We start from the raw sequence: 22,248 nt of genomic DNA on the forward strand, positions 1-22,248 counted from the left end.
TTACAAGGGCATGATAGGTCTAGAAATTAGAAATCAGAAGTAATTGGAAATTACTTTTAGAAGGTGGTCATACTCTCACTTCTTTTTTTAATATATCCGTTTTATTACTTGCTTTTAAAGCTTCAGTCAGGAATTTTAAGACACTGACCTTCCCTCCTTCTTTTTCTCTTGCTCCACTTACCTACCTACCTATATCTATCTTACTTTTAATGACATGACCTTTCTCTTTTCAGTGGTTCGCCTTGCTACATTATTTTAAATAAGCATTAAAAGTAGCTGACTAATCTAATTTTAGTCTAATTGTCCTCTGGCCTTGACTGTTATGTGTTAAAAAGACAATGACAGGAGAAAAATGTAAATATACAGAAAAAATATATGCTTCGTGTATTAAAGTATCTGGGGAAAACTTTATAAAAATATCTGAGTATTACTATCATTTAAGTAAAACTTTTTAACTAGTTATTTTTTTCTTCTTTTACCTTTTTATTAGGTGATTTGGATATTGAAGATGAAATGAAGGCACAGATGAACTGCTTTTATTTGAAAGCCTTGGATGGTTTTGTTATGGTTCTCACAGATGATGGTGACATGATTTACATTTCTGATAATGTGAACAAATACATGGGATTAACTCAGGTAAATACCCACATATTAAGACCCCTTCTGTATGTTTTTATAATTTTATGTTATAGATCGAATTCTTTTAATGTTTTTACAGTTTGAACTAACTGGACACAGTGTGTTTGATTTTACTCATCCGTGTGACCATGAGGAAATGAGAGAAATGCTTACACACAGAAATGGTGAGAAGAAAAGCTTATTGTTTGGTTTATTGTGATATGTGGTTCTACCTAATCAGATACTGTCATTAATTTTAAAATTTTGCTTTTGTACTAACCTAAGGTAAAACCTCATTTTGTGCTTAATAAAATGTTATTCTGTTCTTTGTTAAATCCATGTTACTCTATTTTTTAGAAATTTTATAAAAACACCCAAATTTAAGAGCCCACATAATTCCATAAATAATTGTAGATTTAAGGATTGATAAAATAAAGTGGAAAAATAAATAAAAATTAGGACCAAGGAGGTTAATTTGTAATGTAACTTTAAATAAGGGGAAGTCATAATACAAATAATAGGATTTTAGACAGTCATTAAAGCTGAAGTGCCAGTTTGGGTTCAAGCTTCTAAAGGCCCAAACAAAAGAAAATAAAAAGTTTACCAAATTTTAAAGAGTGTAACTGCTTATTTGACCCCTCAGGTTGTCCACAATAAAAGTATTATCTAATAGATGTCCCTGTATTAGCAACAACAAAAAAGACCTGCTAAGAGTTAACCTTTAACTCTTAAGAATGAATTATTCAAAGCAATCAAATGTTCCAAGATTTGGGAGAAAAGTACCTTTTGAATTACAAAAACTTAACAATTAATGAAAGTCTTTTCACACGTGTGCCTTCTTAAACAGAGTATACTGATCTAATTTGATCTTCCTTTCATGACTCAAAGTGACCACACTGAAAATTTGTCATTGTGCTCTGCAGTTGTTCTTTGCAGTGCTCCCATTTAAGTGTATGTTTTTTTTTTGCCTCTACATGAAACAACCTCAGGTTTGTAGTTCTTTTTAAATCATTTTTTATGGCTTTCTTTTTCATCTCATCTCATTTATACTAAGTTAGCCTTTACCGAGAAATTACTCTGTGCCAGAACACATTTTATGTCCTTTAACTCCTTTATTCCTCACAGCAACCCTGTGAAGTTACTATTTCTATTTTACTGAGGAAACTGTTCCAGACTAATTGAGTGACTTGCCCAAGATTACTTGGTTAGTAAAAGGCAGAGTGTGGGTTAAACTCAGGTAGACTGGCTTGAGTCCATACTCCTCGTTAGTACTTTAAAGCTCTTTTCATGTCTACCAACTCTCACTACATTCTCACCTTGTCAGTAGGAGCCCTCTTCTGTTTTTTAATTTCACGCTGTGTGTTTACTGTGAACTTGGAAAGCAAATGCATACTTCTTAGAATCCTGTGTAAAGGAAGGAGTAAATATACTCTGAACAGGGACCTAAGTGGGCTGTCAATGAGTTTAGTATATAACTTTTAGTGTTTAGACTTTGAGGTTTGTATTGGCGGCTCAGTGCTTCCCTTGGGCTAGACTATAAATGCATGGATTTATGGAAGTCTTGTTTTGATTTGGTGATGAGGCTAATGCATTATTCTAAATCAGTATAATCCACTTATTATAGCTTATGTGTTTGTTTTTAACCAAATGTTTTTTTTAAAGCATATGAACATTAAGAAAAATCATTCCTGATGTAGTTAATGAGTTTCTGATATTTTATTGGGAAACAAAAATGCAGATTTTCACTATTGGCGAAGAGGGACTGCTACAATGCATCACGTGTTAGTGATAAACTAAGAACCTGTGATATGCTTAGCACAGCATAGTCCCATTTCATTTACATTCTAAAAATACGACTTTATTATTAAGTATTTATTTTTATAGAGCTGAAAAATTAATTGTTTAAAAATTTTTGTTCATTAGGAAAATGCTATTTCTTTTCAGTTACCTTAGTTTTCAAATTTATCTTCATGTCCCAGTTCAAAGACTTTGGGTTTCCAAAGATTAGTCCAGTTCAAGTTTAGATTATGAAGGACTGAAAATACCCCTAAAGAATTTACATGTAGATCTCTACTGCTTCCACAACCACCACCCTGGCAACCCAGCCCCATCTCGACACACACATACACACACACACACACCTCCATACCATCACCAAGACCATTATGGTTCTTATGGCATTTTTAAAAAATCCACTTTCAAATGCTTCTAGGAAGGGCAAATTCATTCTTAGGTAAGTAAACCCCAGTAACTTACATCAGCACGAAGATGACCTCAACTTGCCTATGTTCCATTATTATGAATGTGAACTAGAACTCATTCTTTTCTCAAAAGTCCAGCATTTCTAGCTAAGCAAGCCTAAATTTAAGCGTATTATCTTGTTTTCCACTTGACACTTTTCTTTCAATATACCAGCCTTAAAATATCTGGATTTTTTAAAGAATTCCTCTTCTCCTTTATTTCCATTGATCTTCAAGTTTTCATAGATTTTACCTCTTCATTTGTCTTTTGTCACCCTTTTTTTCACTTCTACTGCTGCTCAGCCCCTCATTACCATCATTATATTCTAACACATCATATATATTGCTGCTAGATTAATGTTCCTTAAGCTCTTATTATGCTTCCCAACTCAGATTTGTTAGAAGCTGCAATTTGTATATTTAAAGCTGAACTCATTGTGGCACCCATGGCCTTCTATAGTTATAGCTCTAACCATCCCTTCTAACTTTGTCTCATTATCCTTCTGCATGTACTTTATATTGTAGTCAGACTTAGTGTGTACTGTTCCCCAAATTTGTGCTATTTTTTTACCTCTGCATTTTTCATTCTTTTTCTTCTGCACTGAATACCCTTCTTACTCACCTCTTACTTACTAAGAACTTAATGTTCTTGTAACTCTTGAGTGCTTACTCTATATTGTATTGTCATTGGCCTCACTACATCTATTAAATTTTTAACTTCTTCAGGACAGGCATTTTGTCTTATTAATTTTTGTACTGCCCGAAGTATCCAGTCCAGGTCCTGAATAATAAATATTTTTGTATTTGTGTTGAATCAGACTGTTCAATGAAGATAAGAAATCAAGTTGCTATTTGCTTAGTCACCTGAGTGTAATCTCATTTTTTTAGTTATATGAGGTCTGGAATGAGAGGAAATAGACTTGAATTTATTTAACTCTAACTTTGCTTTGGAAAGTCATTCCGTATTTTTTTTTTCCCTAGTAACAAAGTAGAAATAATTTCCTGCTTGCTTTCCAGGAAGATTTAAGGAAAAATCAGATATATAAAAATTTTATTTGCTATTTGAAAAGAAATTTTCTATTTTAAGAGTTCTATAAATATATAGAATATGTATCATACATTGAGCTAACACATTTAGTAAAGATTTGGAGGAGTTTACTGAAATTATTTTTTTGGGTGTGCTTTGTACACGGATAGCACAGTTGTAGGGCAAATTCATACCACGTTTATATTTCTTTGTAATATGACCAACTTTACTAGCTTGAATGTGAAATGATTAAGTATTATCCCAAATACGGATTCTTATCCCAACTCAGGGAATCACTGCTGTTGTGAACCTGTTACTGACTAGAGTGTGTTAAATCCCTTGGATATGTTGCAATGAGCAAAGCAGGTATGAATCACTGTGTTCATGCTGAGACTTCATTGAACAGCACCTAGGTGCTGAGTACTGTGCTACCCTTACTGTAATAAATTTGTGTATTAATTTTGTTTAACTTTATTTCATGCTTTCTTTAGGCCTTGTGAAAAAGGGTAAAGAGCAAAATACACAGCGAAGCTTTTTTCTCAGAATGAAGTGTACCCTAACTAGCCGGGGGAGAACTATGAACATAAAATCCGCAACATGGAAAGTAAGTAAGAATTATTTGTGTATGGTAATACACTTGATTTATAGATAAATTCCTACATCTTGACATTACTAGTACTAAGACAGCATTAGAACTGTGAGGGAAAACTTACTATTCCTTGGCATTTGCAGATTTAACATTAGAAATAGTGTAGTAATTCACCAGTTTGAGGCATGAACTTAAGTTACGTGTACTGTGACACTGCTGGCTTTGCCAACCACTCTGAATCTTGATAGAGATTAATTTTCCATTCACTGTTGTATCATTTCTTTGCTCATTGTTGAAACAGTCATCAGAGCAAGAAATAACCATCAAACAGCTACAGTGACCAGATGAATGAAAAATCAGCCTAGAATTCTATGAAGGAAAAGTTTTTTAAAGAGTAATCTATGTTCCTGAAGAGTAGGTCATGGCTGATGTTGTGGGGAAAACATTTGTTGATTTTCAAAAATATAGTTAATCTAACTAATGACAATAAATTTTATCAACAGTTACTTGCCATGTCTGACTTGACTATCTCTGCATTTTGTTTTTTATTAACATTGTATTCTTTTTAAAACTGCTTTGTTTTCTTCGTACACAGGTACTTCACTGCACAGGCCATATTCATGTGTACGATACCAACAGTAACCAATCTCAGTGTGGGTATAAGAAACCACCCATGACGTGCTTGGTGCTGATTTGTGAACCCATTCCTCATCCATCAAATATTGAAATTCCTTTAGATAGCAAGACTTTTCTCAGTCGTCACAGCCTGGATATGAAATTTTCTTATTGTGATGAAAGGTAAATGAAATACAAAATATAACTTGAAGTTTTTAATTAGCCCATGGTACTTTTTTTTGTATTAACAGCGTAAAGACTTTGTATGCTTCTTCCCACTTAAGTTGAATACAATGCATCCTAGAATTTAGTAAGATCAATTTCATAAATTAATTCAGCCATATTTATTGAACATTTACTATATACCATGCATACTTACTCTTAGCAGGTGCTACCCAGAGATTATTAAGATGAGATCTTTTTCCTTTAGGGGCTCTAATTTATGTAAAGAAAAAACAAATTTATTTCAAAGACATACAGTGTATAATTTGAGGAAGGATAAATTATTTTTTGTTATGGACTAGGAAGGAAAGTCTTTGGTTATCTCCTTCCCTGTATATTTTTTCTGAGCAGTTTCATTCTCATTCTACTGTTGTTTCCCAAATTTCTGTTTATAACTATTTCCACTTAATTGCCAATTTGGTATTTTTATCTGGACAGATATTCTTCTGTATTAAAAACTAAATGTTTCTGTAACTGAACTGAACCACTCCTGCCCTAAAACAACATCAAAAACTGCTTTTCCTGTTACAATGCCTATCATGGTCAATACACCACTGTAGACATGTGACTCCAGCAAAAATTGGAGTTTTGCTTTCATTATCTACACTCAGTTGGTCTCTAAATCTTAATAGATTTACCCTCTACATATATCTCTTGATCCATTCTCTCCTCCCACTCTTGCTTTCCGGCCATTGAGTTCTTCAGCGCATTATCACCTTTGGCATGAACTGTCGCCACAGTCTCCTAACTGCTTATCTGCCAAAAGATTTGTGCCCTTTTAATCACATCCAGGTTTCCAAGAAGTGGTCTTCCTAATGTGAAAATCAGATCATGTCATACTTCTGTTGAAAATGCCTCATTCCTTCATCTTCACACACAGAAACTTTTGTTTATTATGTTGCTTATAAGGCCAGGGGATTATTTTTTATATAAAAATCAGCCTCTGGCCAATTTGGGTATTCTTGTCTATACTCCCAATATATGTCTTTTGATCTCTCAAATTTATGATCTTGGATGAAAATGAATGTAGAAGGATCTCTTGAGATCTGACTACCCCTAAATCTCCTGGATACTTTGTTAAGAGGAAATAATTTTAGGTGATATTATCTCTGTAGCCCCCTTGAACCTTTTTCTTTCAAATGGAGTCTGCTGGGATGTTTGAAAGGTGCAGATTAAATCCTTAGTGAATAAAGAAAGATAGGTACAAGGGTCTGCAGTTCCCAAGAGTTCATGGGTAAAATCCAGATCTTCGAACATGAATGGGAAAAATTATATCTTTATTTTCATTAACTTCTAATAAAGTGAATCTTTAATTATACATCTAGGTAATAAGCCACAGTAGTATAAACAATCTGAGTTTGTCATCAGTACAAATCAGATATTTTTATATCATATTACTTGTCATAGGCATCTGTTAATATTGTGTGCACTTATCACCACTTTGATACTGTGTTTATTAGACTTGCTGCTAGAGCTTGTTATTTAGTGCATGAGTAAAGAATCACATAATTATTAAAAAAAAGTTTTGTTTATGAAAGTATTAGAAGAGCAGGAGATTTTTGTTTATCAAAAGACAATATGGATTTTGAAAAGCTCAAAGAAAAATAGACCTATTCAATAAAATCTAAACTTCTTAGCATGGTAAGCAAAGATATTTATGATCTGGCTCCTGCCCATTTCTCCAGATTAATCAGGAGGAGGGGGGCCCCTCCTGATGTGGCCCCAACACCCTACACCAGAGAGCTCCACATGTTGTATTACTGTCTTATTGCAATGTTTTCCTCAACTCCAAACACAGACTTAGCTTCCAGGATCCTCCTACGTACAGCTCTACTTGTAGAGCTTTCCTTCTTTTTTTTTAAGAAACTACTGTTCCTTGTACATAGCCTGTCATAGTCTTTTCTGTGCTTTTGTAATTATTTGCTTGCTTGTTCCTTTTTTACTGTAAGACTGTAACATAGTGGCTGAAGGCATAGGTTCTGTAGCCAGGGACTACCAAATCCTGACTTTGCTGCCTATTTCCAGATGATCTTGGACACACTACTTTTATTTGAGCATCAGTTTCTTCATCTTTAATAACACCTGCTTTGTACAGAGTATAATACATGTATTATCTTCAACTTGAAGGTTATATGAGAAAACCAATTTTAAGCCCTTAGCTGTAAAATAGATAAGAAGCCCCTGCCACACTGGACAAGGAAAAGTGACCGAGCACTAGCTTTGGTATCACATAATCCTAGATTCAGTCCTGGTACTTAAAGTGTGGCCTGGGTCTTAGAAATTAACTGTTTTAAACCTCATGTTAAATAAGGGTCATGCTTCAGAAGTCTGTTGTAAGGATTGAAGGAGTTTGTTGAGTGCCTAGTGCACACAGTGACTGTTTCACCACTGGGGTTAGCTTTAAGAAAAATGAAGGTAGAAGAGGTAGAGGTATTTTATGGTGTTGACTGCCAGTATTTATGTCAATGTATGATAGAACAGAGATGTCCATTTTTTTTTTTTGAACTCAATAATAAAGTGTAGGAGTGGACTGGGGAGAAAGGAAAGTGATGGAGCTAGAATGAGAAAAAGAAAGGGAGTGACATTCCCCTTCTGATTACATAAGGAAATTTGCAAAATGGTTGTGACAGAGGAATAAAGGAAGCCAGTTTAGATATCAACCAAATAATGTTTTGAGTTAGACAAGGAAAATGCTGTTTTCTGGTTAGAGCTCTAGAAAGGAACTTTTCACAGCTATAACCCCCTAAGAACCAAGATACAGAAAAAATTTTGCACAATTTTGAAAAAAATCTAACATATCAAACTTCTTACATCCAAAAATGTCCCACCAATGGCTATTATTTATTGTATTAGTTTCCACTTACAATCATTCATTTATTTGAGCATCTACTATGTTCATGGGACGATAACTAGCACTAAAGTAGAACTGAAGGTTAGTCGTTCCTACCCTCTACCCTCATGATGCTTAGAATGAGTGAATCATACACTGCAAAGTAGCTTTAGATTACAGGTTTCCTAGTCCACTGAAAACACTTTTTGATCAAATTTTCTGGGTCAGTCCTCCCCTTTTTGGTGCAAAAAGCAATGTAATTCTCTGAAGTTAAATTAACTTTACCTTTCTCCCTCAAATATGAATAAAATTGACCTTCTAGGAAAACAATGCTGTTTATATTTTGACATCCTTTCTCCCTTAGTGATACATGTACCTCAACTCAGATTGGGAAGCACTGATTGACATCTCATTAAATCAGAGCTTCTTAGCATGTATTCAAAACCCTCATTAATCTGATCTTCCTTCCTAGAACTTCTCCAGCCTCATCTCTCCCCACTAACCACATCTGAGTCTTTGTTGCCATTACAATATCAAGCATTTTCTCATCTGTCTTTGCTTGTAGTGTACCTTCTTCCCCAGATAGTTTTGCTTTCTCTGACTCTCTTCTATACTCATCTTGTAAGTCTCCTTTAAGAAGCTGTCCCTCACCCCACCACTCCTTCTTGCGGATAGGGGTTGTTCCTCTAATTCCAGCAAGATTCCCACCACTGCACTTGCCATGTAATTTCATAAGTAGTGTGGTAAGTGCATCAGAAAATTTACCACACACTGAGTTTTGCCTCTGTATTTTCACACCTAGAACAATGTCAGGCACATACAGGAATATAAAAGTTTAAATAAAGAAAAAAAATTAATCCCATGAGAATTTTATTTAAATATACAACCTGTACCAATTAAAATTATTTTTAAAGCATAATTTAAAGAAACAGGACTTTTAAAAACAGTAGTTTCCTTTCTAATGCTGCCACCTAGTGTAGATATGTTTAGGGGATATCCCTTAGTAAAGAATTCTGAATTTTGTCTTAGCTTTGTTTTGTTTTTTGTTTGTTTGTTTGTTTTTAACAGAAAAAGCTATTTATCTATTTAGTTATTTTGGAATAAACTATGACAGATGTAGCCTTAAGGTGTGACAACACAAAACAGTATTACCTTTATACGTTTCTCAGGAGAAGGTATCTTTCTTGTGTGTTTTCTGGAGTTAGTTTATTTTTTGGATACAATACATTATATAACGTTTGCTTGTACATCATTTAGTAAGTCTTTTAAATTCTAAAGGTTGTAACTCATCTTTTGCTCCCAGAAAAGAATATTTCTGTTTAGCACAGTGCTAAGAAGACAGCTTTCTCTTTCTGGTGAAATGGGTTCCATTTCAGACTGTGGTTAAAGACAGTAATAAAATCTAGTCTCCACCATAAAGAAACTGCCAGGGAACCAGAAGGGATAACTGGATTACTTTCTAGTTCATTTTCAGTTTGATATCATTGTTTCATCTGAAATGAATTCCTATAATTTTATTTAATTTCAAAACTAAGTATAAGAGCATCTTCCAAAACTAGCATAAGAAGTATTTATTTAGTTCCCATTTAGTGTAAGGTACTCTTTGGTTGATGATACTAAAATTTTGTAGTAGATGTTGATCCAAAGTGAAGTTTTACTTAGGGGAACTGTTGTATAAAGAATCTGATTTTGTATACACACACACGAAAAGAATCTGATTTTATGGTAAAATACTGTTACGGATTTAATCTACAATTTAAATGTCACTGACTACCTTTAAAGCTTTTATTTAACTTAGCAGTACTTCATATCTATTTATTAATACTCTATCTTGTTACTAAAAGTATGAAAAAAAAGTGTGTACAATAAAATGTGATTAAAAAAAATAGGTCACAAACTTGAGTGAAAGGGATAAAACGGTTAAATAGCAGGATGAACCCATAGGGCTTAAAGAAATGCATGGCCCTGCATTTAGTAACTGTAGAGTGACTAAAGGTGAGATGTAAGTTTATCTAAATAAAGAAAGATGCCCTTTATTTTTTAAAGTTCACTTGTCCATAAGATTAATGCATATCTAGTTACTGTAGAGGAGCAAAATTTTTCTTCATTAATTAGTTTCTCTCATTTTTCTTCTTACTTACATTTTTTACTTAACAGAATTACTGAATTGATGGGATATGAGCCAGAAGAACTTTTGGGCCGCTCAATTTATGAATATTATCATGCTTTGGACTCTGATCATCTGACCAAAACTCATCACGATAGTAAGTATAATGGAAAAACTCAGAAATATTCTAATTATTTAACTCTTGCAATCTTTACTATTTGGTCATATATCTAACTTTTGGGTTAAAATCAACCAGTCTTCCCAGGCTAAATATTTTAATAGACCTCTTCATAAGTGGATCTGGGTCATTAAATAAATCTATGTTTTATATTTGTTATAACTAATACCAGTTAAAGAATCATTTAATAATATATAAAACTTCCCTGGCATTTTAAAAACAAAGACTAAAAAAGAAGCATCAAATATTACAGCATTTTCAGAATTCATACCTAAGTATTCAGAACAGCTAGCACAGAAAAGGCACTCAGAAAATAATTATTCAGTGAATCAATGAATTTGATTAACATCATGGTAACAGGTACTCTTGACATAGAGATAATTCTCAATTTTACTTATATGAATGTTATTTGAGGATCCCATGGTAAGTAAAATTTCGGAATTTCTAAACTTGTCTGTTCTAATCCATATGTAAACATGACTTTCCAGTGTGATTGGGGATACCTGAGTGTCGCTGAGTTAGCATGATCAGCCTTGAACTGCGGAGTGGGCCCAAGTCTGCAGTCAGGGACCCCAGTACTCATGATAATGTCATCTTTACTATTTATCTAGTACTTTATCCCGAATCAGTAATTAATAAGACTGCCTAAATTGCTAGAAGACTTCAGTATGATACCAGTTGCAATTCAGATATCCTAGCACAGATAATTAATTTGAACCATCTTTGGTTCTCTGGAGACTATAGCAGGAGTTTAAGGAAATGATAACACTTCTGCTTTCTGGAATGTTCTCTGTGGAATAAAGGTTATTCACTTTCTGATCTTTCTGATACTTTCAACATGTAAGTCATTAAAGGAATTTTAGTCACTCTCTCCCTCATTCCTGGCTTCCATCATATTTAAATAGTGAAAGCTGGCAGAAAAGGAGTTTATTTTGGGGATTAGAAGAATGAGATGGGTACATTTTCAGCTCTCCTGGAGCGTTTTCTCTGCCTCTCCATTTAAACAGTTTCAACTGATTCTGTTAAAATAAATATTTCTCCTTTTTTCTAAAACAGTGATCAATATTCATCATCCATTCAGTCGATTGAAAATTCAAAGTTATTTTCTTTGCACGACTCTTTTTCCTTTTCACTCCTAGTGTTTACTAAAGGACAAGTCACCACAGGACAGTACAGGATGCTTGCCAAAAGAGGTGGATACGTCTGGGTTGAAACTCAAGCAACTGTCATATATAACACTAAGAACTCTCAACCACAGTGCATTGTATGTGTAAATTACGTTGTGAGGTAAGCTTGGAAAGTAAATATTTGTGGGGAGCAAGTAGTAACTCTTTGGATACTTTTTTCTTTTATAGGAAGAGAAGATTATAAACTAACTAAATTTTATTTTACTTTCAGTTTTCTACCTATTTATTAAGTACTCTAACCTGAGTTTTTAGGCCAGCTATTCTACAGAGATTCCACTAACTACTATCAGTAGCTATTTATCCCCATCCTTTTTACTCCTATTTTAAAAAAGACCTTGGAGGGGGGAAAAATCAGATCTCCTGTGGATTACTTTGTTACTAGTCATATGGCTATCAGCATAGACAATCTCAAGGCAGCTATGTCATTTTTATAAATAGAAGAATACCGGCCTTGGAATAGTTAGATTTGTGTCATAGCTCTGTCCTTCATTAGCTCCATGGTTTAGGGAAGTCTCCTCATTTCTCTGAATTGCATCCATTTAGGAGAGATGATAATACTTACCTCAAAAGGTTAAAATGAGAATTTCACATATGAAATTCTATGTGAAATTACTGTCAAAGGCTATATGACATAGCACATGGCTTTTATATATTCACAAACTCTTAGTTTATTGGCTTACTAATATTATGGATATCATAAACTAATCTTTCATTTAATCTGTTTCAGTAAGTAACTGCCCCCTTCTAGTCCATCTTCCACATTACCAGCAGGCTGAGTTTTCTTGCATGGGTATCTGATCATCTCATTTTCCTGATAATTGTTTTAAAGATCCCTTTATTACCCACTGCATACTTGAATAGCATTATTTCTTGTCATTTTTTAAATTTCCATTCTTTCATTGATTTAGCTCTCTTTCTGAAATATGTGGCCATCTCTCTTAGGAAGACTTTAGTCATTTGTTTTTATTTTTGCCACTTCTGTCACCATCCTTTTAATGTTTTGAAATTAGGCCAACAAGTTCTTTTGTGACTTTCCCATTACATAAGAATCACCCACTTGGAATGTCCTTCTTTTCCCCTTTCCCAGTCTATCTAATAAATCCTACCTAAGTCCAGGTCTCAGCTTGTTGGTTTCTCTGTGATGCAGACCTTCTTCATTTTAGCAGTTATCACTTTGTATTTTAATTATTTGCACACCTACTTTTGCATTGGGTTTTAAACTTTCTGAGGGCAAGGGCTAGATATTTTAAACTTTGTATCCTCAGTTCATTTCACGTAGTAAACAAGTAATATTTGTTGATTAAAGGAAAAATAAAATTAAGCCAAGCATGAAGATGGAATTGTTCATCATCTCTCTTCAGCCCTATCCTGCAGGTGGTATCACCAGATCATTTTTTTTTACCACCACGGAAAATGCAGTGCCCCTCTTAGAGAGACCATGGTCATTTATTTATCTTTCTTTATATTCTAGGACTGTCCTTAGATCATGCTTTATATATTAGTGTCAAAAACTTCTTCTGTGCCAGTTTCATTACATGTGGGCACAAAAATTGTGAAGATCTGTTTACTGTCCTACATGTCCTTAACTATTACATTTCTTTGTCACCACTTATCTTCCCAAAGGGATATCTGAAGTTTCTTAATTGAAATTAGCCAAATATTTGAATTATCTTGTATTGTGAATTTTAGTAAGTCTTTACTTCATATTGATATTTTAAACCCTGAATGTGACCAGGTATGCATGAGAGATGTTTTAAGGCATCTTAAAATGTTCCTTTTCCTAAAGCAGAATTTTGAATTTTTTTTTTTGAGAGACAAGGTCATTTCAAAGTCCTTCTCCTCTCCCATTGTGTCAAGTGCTCATTTAAGAATTACTAATCTCTCTTTTTTGACAGTGGTATTATTCAGCACGACTTGATTTTCTCCCTTCAACAAACAGAATGTGTCCTCAAACCAGTTGAATCGTCAGATATGAAAATGACTCAGCTATTCACCAAAGTTGAAACAGAAGATACAAGTAGCCTCTTTGATAAACTTAAGAAGGAACCTGATGCTTTAACTTTACTGGCCCCAGCTGCTGGAGACACAATCATATCTTTAGATTTTGGCAGCAATGGTAAGTCTTCAGTTATTTTGTTAATTGCCTAAACAATGTATGTTAATTGCCTAGACTTTACTCTGACATTTTGTTGGTAATCATTTGGACATTGTGGCCTTTGCCCCTATAATTTCTCAACATTCCTGCTTTTGTCACATTGTTGGGAATTGTGCTTCAAAGTGTCCTTAAGGTATTTCTTCTTCCCACTTTTAATTTTTTTCTCAGCTACTCTGCTATTTCTATATCCTACTTTCATAGTGTCTTCACAATCTAGCAGTTATGTTGCAATAGGCATCGTTGCATTAAAAGATAAATAAGCAGTCATATCACAATATCAAACATTGAAAAAATTAATTTCAAGGTAGTTTAAATGTAAATGAATAAAAGGAACTGCAGGGGGTTTTATGCTGTGTAGATTAACAGGAGTTGTCAATACTGCATTGGAAAGATAACTCAGACTTAAGTTATACCATAATACTTGTAGACTTTCGGAGTAAGTAAAATTTCATAACATTTTTGTTTGAATGAACTAGACAAACGTTTTGTGAAAGGGGACATAAAATCTAGATAGTCTTTAAATTGACTAGATTTTTTTCCCTACAGACACAGAAGCTGATGACCAACAACTTGAGGAAGTTCCCTTGTATAATGATGTAATGCTCCCCTCATCCAATGAGAAATTACAGAATATAAATTTGGCGATGTCTCCATTACCTTCCTCTGAAACTCCAAAGCCTCTTAGAAGTAGTGCTGACCCTGCACTCAATCAGGAAGTTGCATTAAAGTTAGAACCAAATCCAGAGTCACTGGAACTTTCTTTTACCATGCCCCAGATTCAAGATCAGCCAGCTAGTCCTTCTGATGGAAGCACCAGACAAAGTTCACCTGAGGTAGGTGTCATGATATAATAAGAAAAGGATAACTTATAGATTTTAATATTAGGGATGTATTTATAAATTTGATTCATACTTTAATTTGACCTGTATGTCATAGCTTTTTGTGTGAATTTTAGCACTTTTAAAATCACTACAAAAGCTATGGCTAACAGACCTCAGTGCATGTTTTAGGGTCAAAGATAGTCAAGAACATGGGAAGGAGTGATCGTAACAAAAGATGAAAGGTAAAACTTATGTTACTCCTCTATATATTCATATCAGTAGACCAAAAAAGTCTTGAACTTAAGAGATCCACAGAGAACAAGTACTGTGTGCCTATGATTGCTCCAAGTGCATTCATACTACCCTTTGAGTTAGAGAACTGTCCAGTAGCAAAGCTTAAAAGGGAAAGGACCCTAAGCTCTTTGTCCAATTTAGTCCCTTTTCCATCACTTGTTTGAAATCCTGTAACATGAAAATACTGAGTCTCACACAGAGTAATACTTAGTAATGTTTTAATTCAAGTTCTGTCTTGATATTAGTTTTCCTATAAACAAAATAAAATAAAAATATCTTTAAGGGCTAGGTTGGGCCAAGACTAAAGTTACCACATAGAGCTCTATTTCTAAATCTAGAATGATTTTATTTCAGAGCTTTCGGTGTCTACAAACATGCTCATGAGTAGAGCAGCTCAGATTTGAATATTATGGCTTTAAAATGAGACTCAAATAGGCATTAATAGGTGGTAAATAATTTCACATTAAGTATCTATTGATTCAGACTGGTAAGCTAAAAGTAGATCTGACTCTTCCTTGCCTTCTGGAGAATATATCCTATTCTCTGGTTGCTCAGTTTGCCTAGCTCAAAATGTTCAATTCATTTTGTTTTTATTCCAACAAAAGTAAACCTAATAAAAATGTTAAGATGAGGGCAGCAAAAATTTATGCTTAGAATGCATAGCTATAATTTTTTGGTTAGAATTCTTGCTGAAAACTAAAATAGTACTGCATTCATTAAGGTAAATACAAGTAAAGAACTTAAGCTCCCACCCCTCCCCTCCCCCTCACTTCCCCTTACAGTAGCTGGGAGACTTTTAGGTAGATCACCGCAGCCATGTGGCCTCTCAGTACACAGCTAGATTCCACTGATAGATCATTGGCCAACTAGTCACCATATGAGAGAATTGTTAGATGAGTTTCATTCTTTGGAATAAGTACTTTAGAATAAAAGTAGATAAATGCATCTTTTACTTTTATAAGGGATGTTATATCATGCATGGATATACTAGCAAAATTAGTTACAAGCTCAAAAAATTAATTTCTCACTAGTTAGATAAAATTTGATAGAAGAGATGGACTTTTTTGTATTCTATGAGATCAAGCTTGCAAATTCTAACAACTAGCAAAACATTTATGCAAGCTTCTCCAGGGGAAAGTAAGTATATTAATTCTTTTTACAGCCTAACAGTCCCAGTGAATATTGTTTTGATGTGGATAGTGATATGGTCAATGAATTCAAGTTGGAATTGGTAGAGAAACTTTTTGCTGAAGACACAGAAGCAAAGAATCCATTTTCCACTCAGGTATATGAACTTGTTTATTATATATTTTTTCTATTAAATTTTACTTTTAGTCTTAAGTGGCTTTGGGCTTAACTTGTTTTTCTTTTATAAGGCGTGGTCATTGTAAAAATTCATGTGTTTGTTACTTTAAAGGACACTGATTTAGACTTGGAGATGTTAGCTCCTTATATCCCAATGGATGATGACTTCCAGTTACGTTCCTTCGATCAGTTGTCACCATTGGAAAGCAGTTCTACAAGCCCTCAAAGTGCGAGCACAGTTACAGTATTCCAGCCGACTCAAATGCAAGAACCTCCTGTTACCACCACCTCTACAACTGCCACCACTGATGAATTAAAAACAGTGACAAAAGATGGTATGGAAGACATTAAAATATTGATTGCATTTCCATCTCCTCCCCACGTACCTAAAGAAACTGCTTGTGCCACAACATCAACATATAGTGATACTGGAAGTCGGACATCCTCACCAAACAGAGCAGGAAAAGGAGTCATAGAACAGACAGAAAAGTCTCATCCACGAAGCCCTAATGTGTTATCTGTCGCTTTGAGTCAAAGGTATTTATATGTAACATTAAAGTTATAGTTCGTTTATTATTTTTGAGGAAATGTATATAATGGTAAATTATTTCTAAACATAGCAAACTTTTGGTATATGCTTTAAGGAACATAAAATTGACATACAAATTCTGAATGTAAAACGAGCAGTCAAAAAACTTTCTAAATTAGCTCGTGTATTATTTTATAATCATGTCACTTATCTAAATCTAGGAGGATCTTCTAATACCTCTAAAAATAAAATCCAGCCAATAAATTCTGTACATGTATGAAAACTGGCCTAGTTTCTTTTGATTGCTTAAGTCAGACTACTTAACTATCCTCACTGCCTCCATCTCTTGGAGCTCTTTTTAAGCTTTCCAGAGAAAAAAGCCTTTTCAACTTAAAGGTATTTCCAATTCCCCATTCCAAATTCAGCTTGATAATCTTCAGTCCTCGGTATTCAATATAGATATTTGCAAGCCTTTTTTATGTATAGTCATAGCATTAGATATATTATAGGTTAAGTAGGTTTTTAAAAGCTACAGCAGGAATCTAAGCGTCGTTTACAACATTGCTTCTATGGAGCTCATTCAAGCAAACATGTCCACCACCCAAATTTTAAGTTATAATTTTTATGTATAATTTTTAATAAGATTTCACATATTTTAAGTTTTAGGCCGTTGTCAGAGGAATCAAGTTGTAGCTAGTCAGTGGGGCAGTGTGTGGAGGAGAGAAATGCTTTTTTAGGAGACACCTTTTCCCAGAACTAGGAAAAGATCTTGGGGCTTTCAGTTAATGAAGAAGTACTTAACATTACATTTTTACCATGTCACCAACTGACATTACAGCACCTCTGGGCAGTGACAGTGCCCTGACATTTTTATGTTACTAATATTTAACTCAGTATCTAACACATAGTACTTCCTTCAATAAATGGTTATTGTATGGAGAGATAAATGAATATAGCAACAGAATCAGCAATGACCTGTAATTGACAGTTACAGCTACAGAGAACCATGGGATATTCAGTTTTCTATATAACTATGTACTTGTCAAAACCAAGTCCAGCAAACATCTAGTCACTTTAGCAATTTTTTTTTTACATTAGTTCCAGTATGGTGTGCACTAAACACTTTAAGAAATGAATGTACCTTTCAGAACTATATGGGGGGTTTTCTTCACCACCTCTCTAGGTAATTTTCAGGATCCAAATGGTGTGTTAAACTAGACAACTTACAACTTTAGAGCAAAGATTAAAAATAAACCATTAAAAGTACTACTACTTTTGATATTTACAGAATAGACTGAGTTACACTTAATAAGGAAAATATATTTATATAAAAATTTAAAAACCTGCCTGTCTGTATATTGAAGGTTTTATAGAATTTTTTAAAAATATAAAACAAGACTGCATGTAGGAGAGCTGTTAGAGTAACACATCACTTACCCATATGGCATTCTCAACTAGATAGAACACAGCAAGGCGCTATTGTGATTATGTTGGGGTGGAGGAGGGGGGTGAGGCAGCTCTTGAAAAGGCAAAATAGTTTAGTATAACAGAATTGATGTACTTGATGCATAAAATAATAGTTTGCTATTTAATATTAATTTTAGATACAGGTAGTTCAGATTTGATAACCAGATCAATACTGAGGGCAAAATGGCTTAGTGGGAAGATCACTGGGAAGGAGGGTGGATATCAGGAGACCTACAATGTACTTCCATATCTGCAGCTAATTAACAACAGAGCACATTATCTAACAGACCTCAGGTTTCTCATTTATAAACTATGTATTATATACCTGTATTGTCTTGGGGATTAAAGCGAACCTAAATTAGAACTAATAAACATGCAATGTTTTATAAACTGAAAGCATTACACAAATGTGAAATTAATCTTGTATTACAATAGTCCCAAGAATATCTATGTATTAGGTGGAATGAAAGGCCAATATTTAATTCTTTGATGTCAATTTAGTTCTATTCAGTTTCATTTCACAAGTAGGGAAATGCATATCTTAGGAAATTTTGTTTTGAAAAATGAGCTTTGGCTTTTAAGGTAATAAACCAGTAATCAGTAAAGTTCTTATGTAACATTATATCCCTAATGTTGGAAAATGGGCATTCTATATTTTGTTTTTAAAAAGCTAATTGGATTTTTTTAAATAAATAAAACAACCGTATTTTTATTTAAAAATTTTTTTTTCAGAACTACCACTCCTGAGGAAGAACTAAATCCAAAGATACTAGCTTTGCAGAATGCTCAGAGAAAGCGAAAAATAGAACATGATGGTTCACTTTTTCAAGCAGTAGGAATTGTAAGTGTGACAGTATGTTTGCTTTTCTATTCTAGTTGATGTGCTATTTCTGAGTTAGATATGTAGGTGACTTCTTGTATCTTCCAAATACTCAGGGTACATTTTCAGTAGTTACACATTGTTTTTTTCATTTTGTATACACTCTTTCTTAGAAATACAATCATTTAATGAATACAGTCTCAGCGTAAAAATTCCAAACACTAGAGATGTATTTTGAGTAAGTGAAGTTCTCCCCTTGTTCCACCTCCAGTATCACCAAGTCATTCTCTTCCCTTTAGGTTACTTTCCCTTCTTACCCCCAAAACAGTCAATGCTGGTGTGATCCATACTGATACTTTGAGACCAAATCAACTGGAAAGCATTTACACAAACAGTTGCCATAGTGAGTGGCAAATGACTTCATCATAGTAGTACTAAGAAAAAAAAAATTAAAATAATTTAGGGCAGTGCTTAAAAATCTTGCCTATATATTGTTATTAAACTTACACTGATTTCAAGATTTTTGATTTAAAAGAAAATTCAACATAATAAAATTGAAATAACTTTACTGTTTTTAGGGAACATTATTACAGCAACCAGATGATCGTGCAACTACTACATCACTTTCTTGGAAACGTGTAAAAGGATGCAAATCTAGTGAACAGAATGGAATGGAACAAAAGACAATTATTTTAATACCTTCTGGTTAGTTTATTCTTTTTGCCCTTGACCATCACAAACAATTAAAATATATGAAACTTTTATTTAGGAGCCTTACTCTAAATGAGTGATATTCATTCCCTAGCAGGATTAAAAAGTAAGGTTGCATTTTATTTGATCAGTGACAGGAATAACTATTTCAAGATGGAACTTTCATTTTTAATAATTATCTTTGACCTGTCTGTGTGCTATAAATATTGAATAGAAGCTGAAACTTTTTCATTTTAATGTCTTTTTCTAAATTGCTTTTCACTCCTCTGTGCCTTCAGTGTATCCTTTAAACACTTCTGACATAGTAGCACCAGAAACACTTAATTGCACTTTTTTGTTTACATAATTGTGGTTTTGCTCAATAGACTGAAAACCCTTCCAGAGCTTATTTGCCTTATTTCTCCCAATACCTAGTGCATAGTCGCTATTTAATAATATTCATTGTCTAGATGAATGAATACTTAGTTATCTCTTTGTTTTTCAGATTTAGCATGTAGACTGCTGGGGCAATCAATGGATGAGAGTGGATTACCACAGCTGACCAGTTATGATTGTGAAGTTAATGCTCCTATACAAGGCAGCAGAAACCTACTGCAGGGTGAAGAATTACTCAGAGCTTTGGATCAAGTTAACTGAGCTTTTTCATAATCTCATTCCTTTTTTTGGACACTGGTGGCTCATTACCTAAAGCAGTCTATTTATATTTTCTATATCTAATTTTAGAAGCCTGGCTACAAATACTGCACAAACTTGGTTAGTTCAATTTCGATCCCCTTTCTACTTAATCTACATTAATGCTCTTTTTTAGCATGTTCTTTAATGCCCGCTCACAGACAGCACATTTTCACAGTTCTTTGGTATTTAAACCATTGCATTGCAGTAGCATCATTTTTAAAATGCACCTTTTTATTTATTTATTTTGGGCTAGGGAGTTTGTCCCCTATTGAATTATTTTTAATAAGATGCCAATATAATTTTTTTAAGAAGGCAGTAACCTTTCATCCTGATGAGTTTGAAAAATTTTTACTCAGTTTTTTCACATTTTACATAAACAATAATGATTTGCCAGCAGTACATGGTAGCCACAATTGCACAATATATTTTCTTAAAAAAAATACCAGCAGTTAACTCATGCAATATATTCTGCATTTATAAAACTAGTTTTTAAGAAGAAATTTTTTTTGGCCTATGAAATTATTAAACCTGGAACATGACATTGTTAATCATATAATAATGATTCTTAAATGCTTGTATGGTTTATTATTTAAATGGGTAAAGCCATTTACGTGATATAGAAAGATATGCATATATCTGGAAGGTATGTGGCATTTATTTGGATAAAATTCTCAATTCAGAGAAATGATCTGATGTTTCTGTAGTCACTTTGCCAGCTCAAAAGAAAACAATACCCTATCTGTAGTTGTGGAAGTTTATGCTAATATTGTGTAATTGATATTAAACCTAAATGTTCTGCCCACCCTGTTGGTATAACGGTATTTTGAGCAGATTGTGAACAAGAAAAAAATCATGCTTTGTTAGCAAAATTGCCTAGTATATGTTAATTTGCTCAAAATCTGATGTTTGGTTTTATGCACTTTGTCGCTATTAACATCCTTCTGTTTTCATATAGATTTTAATAATTGAGTAATTTTAGAAGCATTATTTTAGAAATATATAGTTGTCACAGTAAACATCTTGTTTTTCTATGTGCATTGTACAAATTTTTCATTCCTTTTGCTCTTTGTGGTTGGATCTAACACTAACTGTATTGTTTTGTTACATCAAATAAACATCTTCTGTGGACCAGGCCCCCTTTGATCACCTTTTATGTTAAAATAATATTTGCTTCAACACCTCCAGCTCCTAAAATTATTTATCAACAATTTAAGTATTTTATGAAAATTATATTGCTTTTGCTGAGTTCTACATTTATCTTATTGCCATTACCTTAATTTATACTGTGTCCCTAAATGTAATGTTAAATAACAAATCATAATGTTCTACTGTAAAAAGTACACTTTTAGAAAAGAAAATTGTCATTTATGAATTTATGAACCTATTAAAGTAAAACAAAATTTTACTGTTTTAATATGAATGGGATGAATGAAGCAAATCCTAAACATTACAGTTACATAATGTTGTAAGGGCTAGAAATTCCTCTAAAGATTGTCCAATCTGTTGTTACTCACAGATGAAGAGATTTAGACCTCCAATAATAAATGATTTGTCCAAGCCTTAAAAGTAATAAATGGCAGACCAAAGATTTAAACTTAGGTCTTCTGACTCTAATATGCAACTAGAAAAACCTTGCTTTGTTTTTGTCTAAATTATACTGTATATTTTAAATTTTTTAAATAACTTTATTCATTTTTCCTATATTTTAAAAATGAAATAGTGATGACTCTTTTCTGATTGTAAAAGTAATACATTCTTACTTAAAATTTAAAAAAATCAGACAGCACAAACATATAACCAAGAAACAACAAAATCACTGTGAATCCCTACACCTAAAAGCAAGAGCAAATTATTTTTA

General features: G+C 33.4%; 1 protein-coding gene across 1 annotated transcript in view; it reads left to right on the top strand.

The window, feature by feature from the left end:
- Nucleotides 1–21,523, top strand: part of HIF1A (hypoxia inducible factor 1 subunit alpha) — a 32,894-nt gene extending 11,371 nt beyond the window's left edge. The window contains exons 3-15 of the mRNA XM_072963173.1: nucleotides 491–636; nucleotides 719–803; nucleotides 4,377–4,489; nucleotides 5,070–5,272; nucleotides 10,299–10,405; nucleotides 11,566–11,713; nucleotides 13,509–13,729; nucleotides 14,315–14,601; nucleotides 16,046–16,168; nucleotides 16,301–16,725; nucleotides 18,917–19,025; nucleotides 19,583–19,709; nucleotides 20,200–21,523. Of these exons, the coding sequence (XP_072819274.1) occupies nucleotides 491–636; nucleotides 719–803; nucleotides 4,377–4,489; nucleotides 5,070–5,272; nucleotides 10,299–10,405; nucleotides 11,566–11,713; nucleotides 13,509–13,729; nucleotides 14,315–14,601; nucleotides 16,046–16,168; nucleotides 16,301–16,725; nucleotides 18,917–19,025; nucleotides 19,583–19,709; nucleotides 20,200–20,351 (2,246 nt within the window). The 3' untranslated portion in view covers nucleotides 20,352–21,523. The remainder of the gene's footprint in view (nucleotides 1–490; nucleotides 637–718; nucleotides 804–4,376; nucleotides 4,490–5,069; nucleotides 5,273–10,298; nucleotides 10,406–11,565; nucleotides 11,714–13,508; nucleotides 13,730–14,314; nucleotides 14,602–16,045; nucleotides 16,169–16,300; nucleotides 16,726–18,916; nucleotides 19,026–19,582; nucleotides 19,710–20,199) is intronic.
- The last annotated feature ends 725 nt before the right edge of the window (nucleotides 21,524–22,248 follow it).

This window comes from Vicugna pacos, chromosome 6, assembly GCF_048564905.1.
Source record: "Vicugna pacos chromosome 6, VicPac4, whole genome shotgun sequence".
Classification (NCBI taxonomy): Eukaryota; Metazoa; Chordata; class Mammalia; order Artiodactyla; family Camelidae; genus Vicugna; species Vicugna pacos.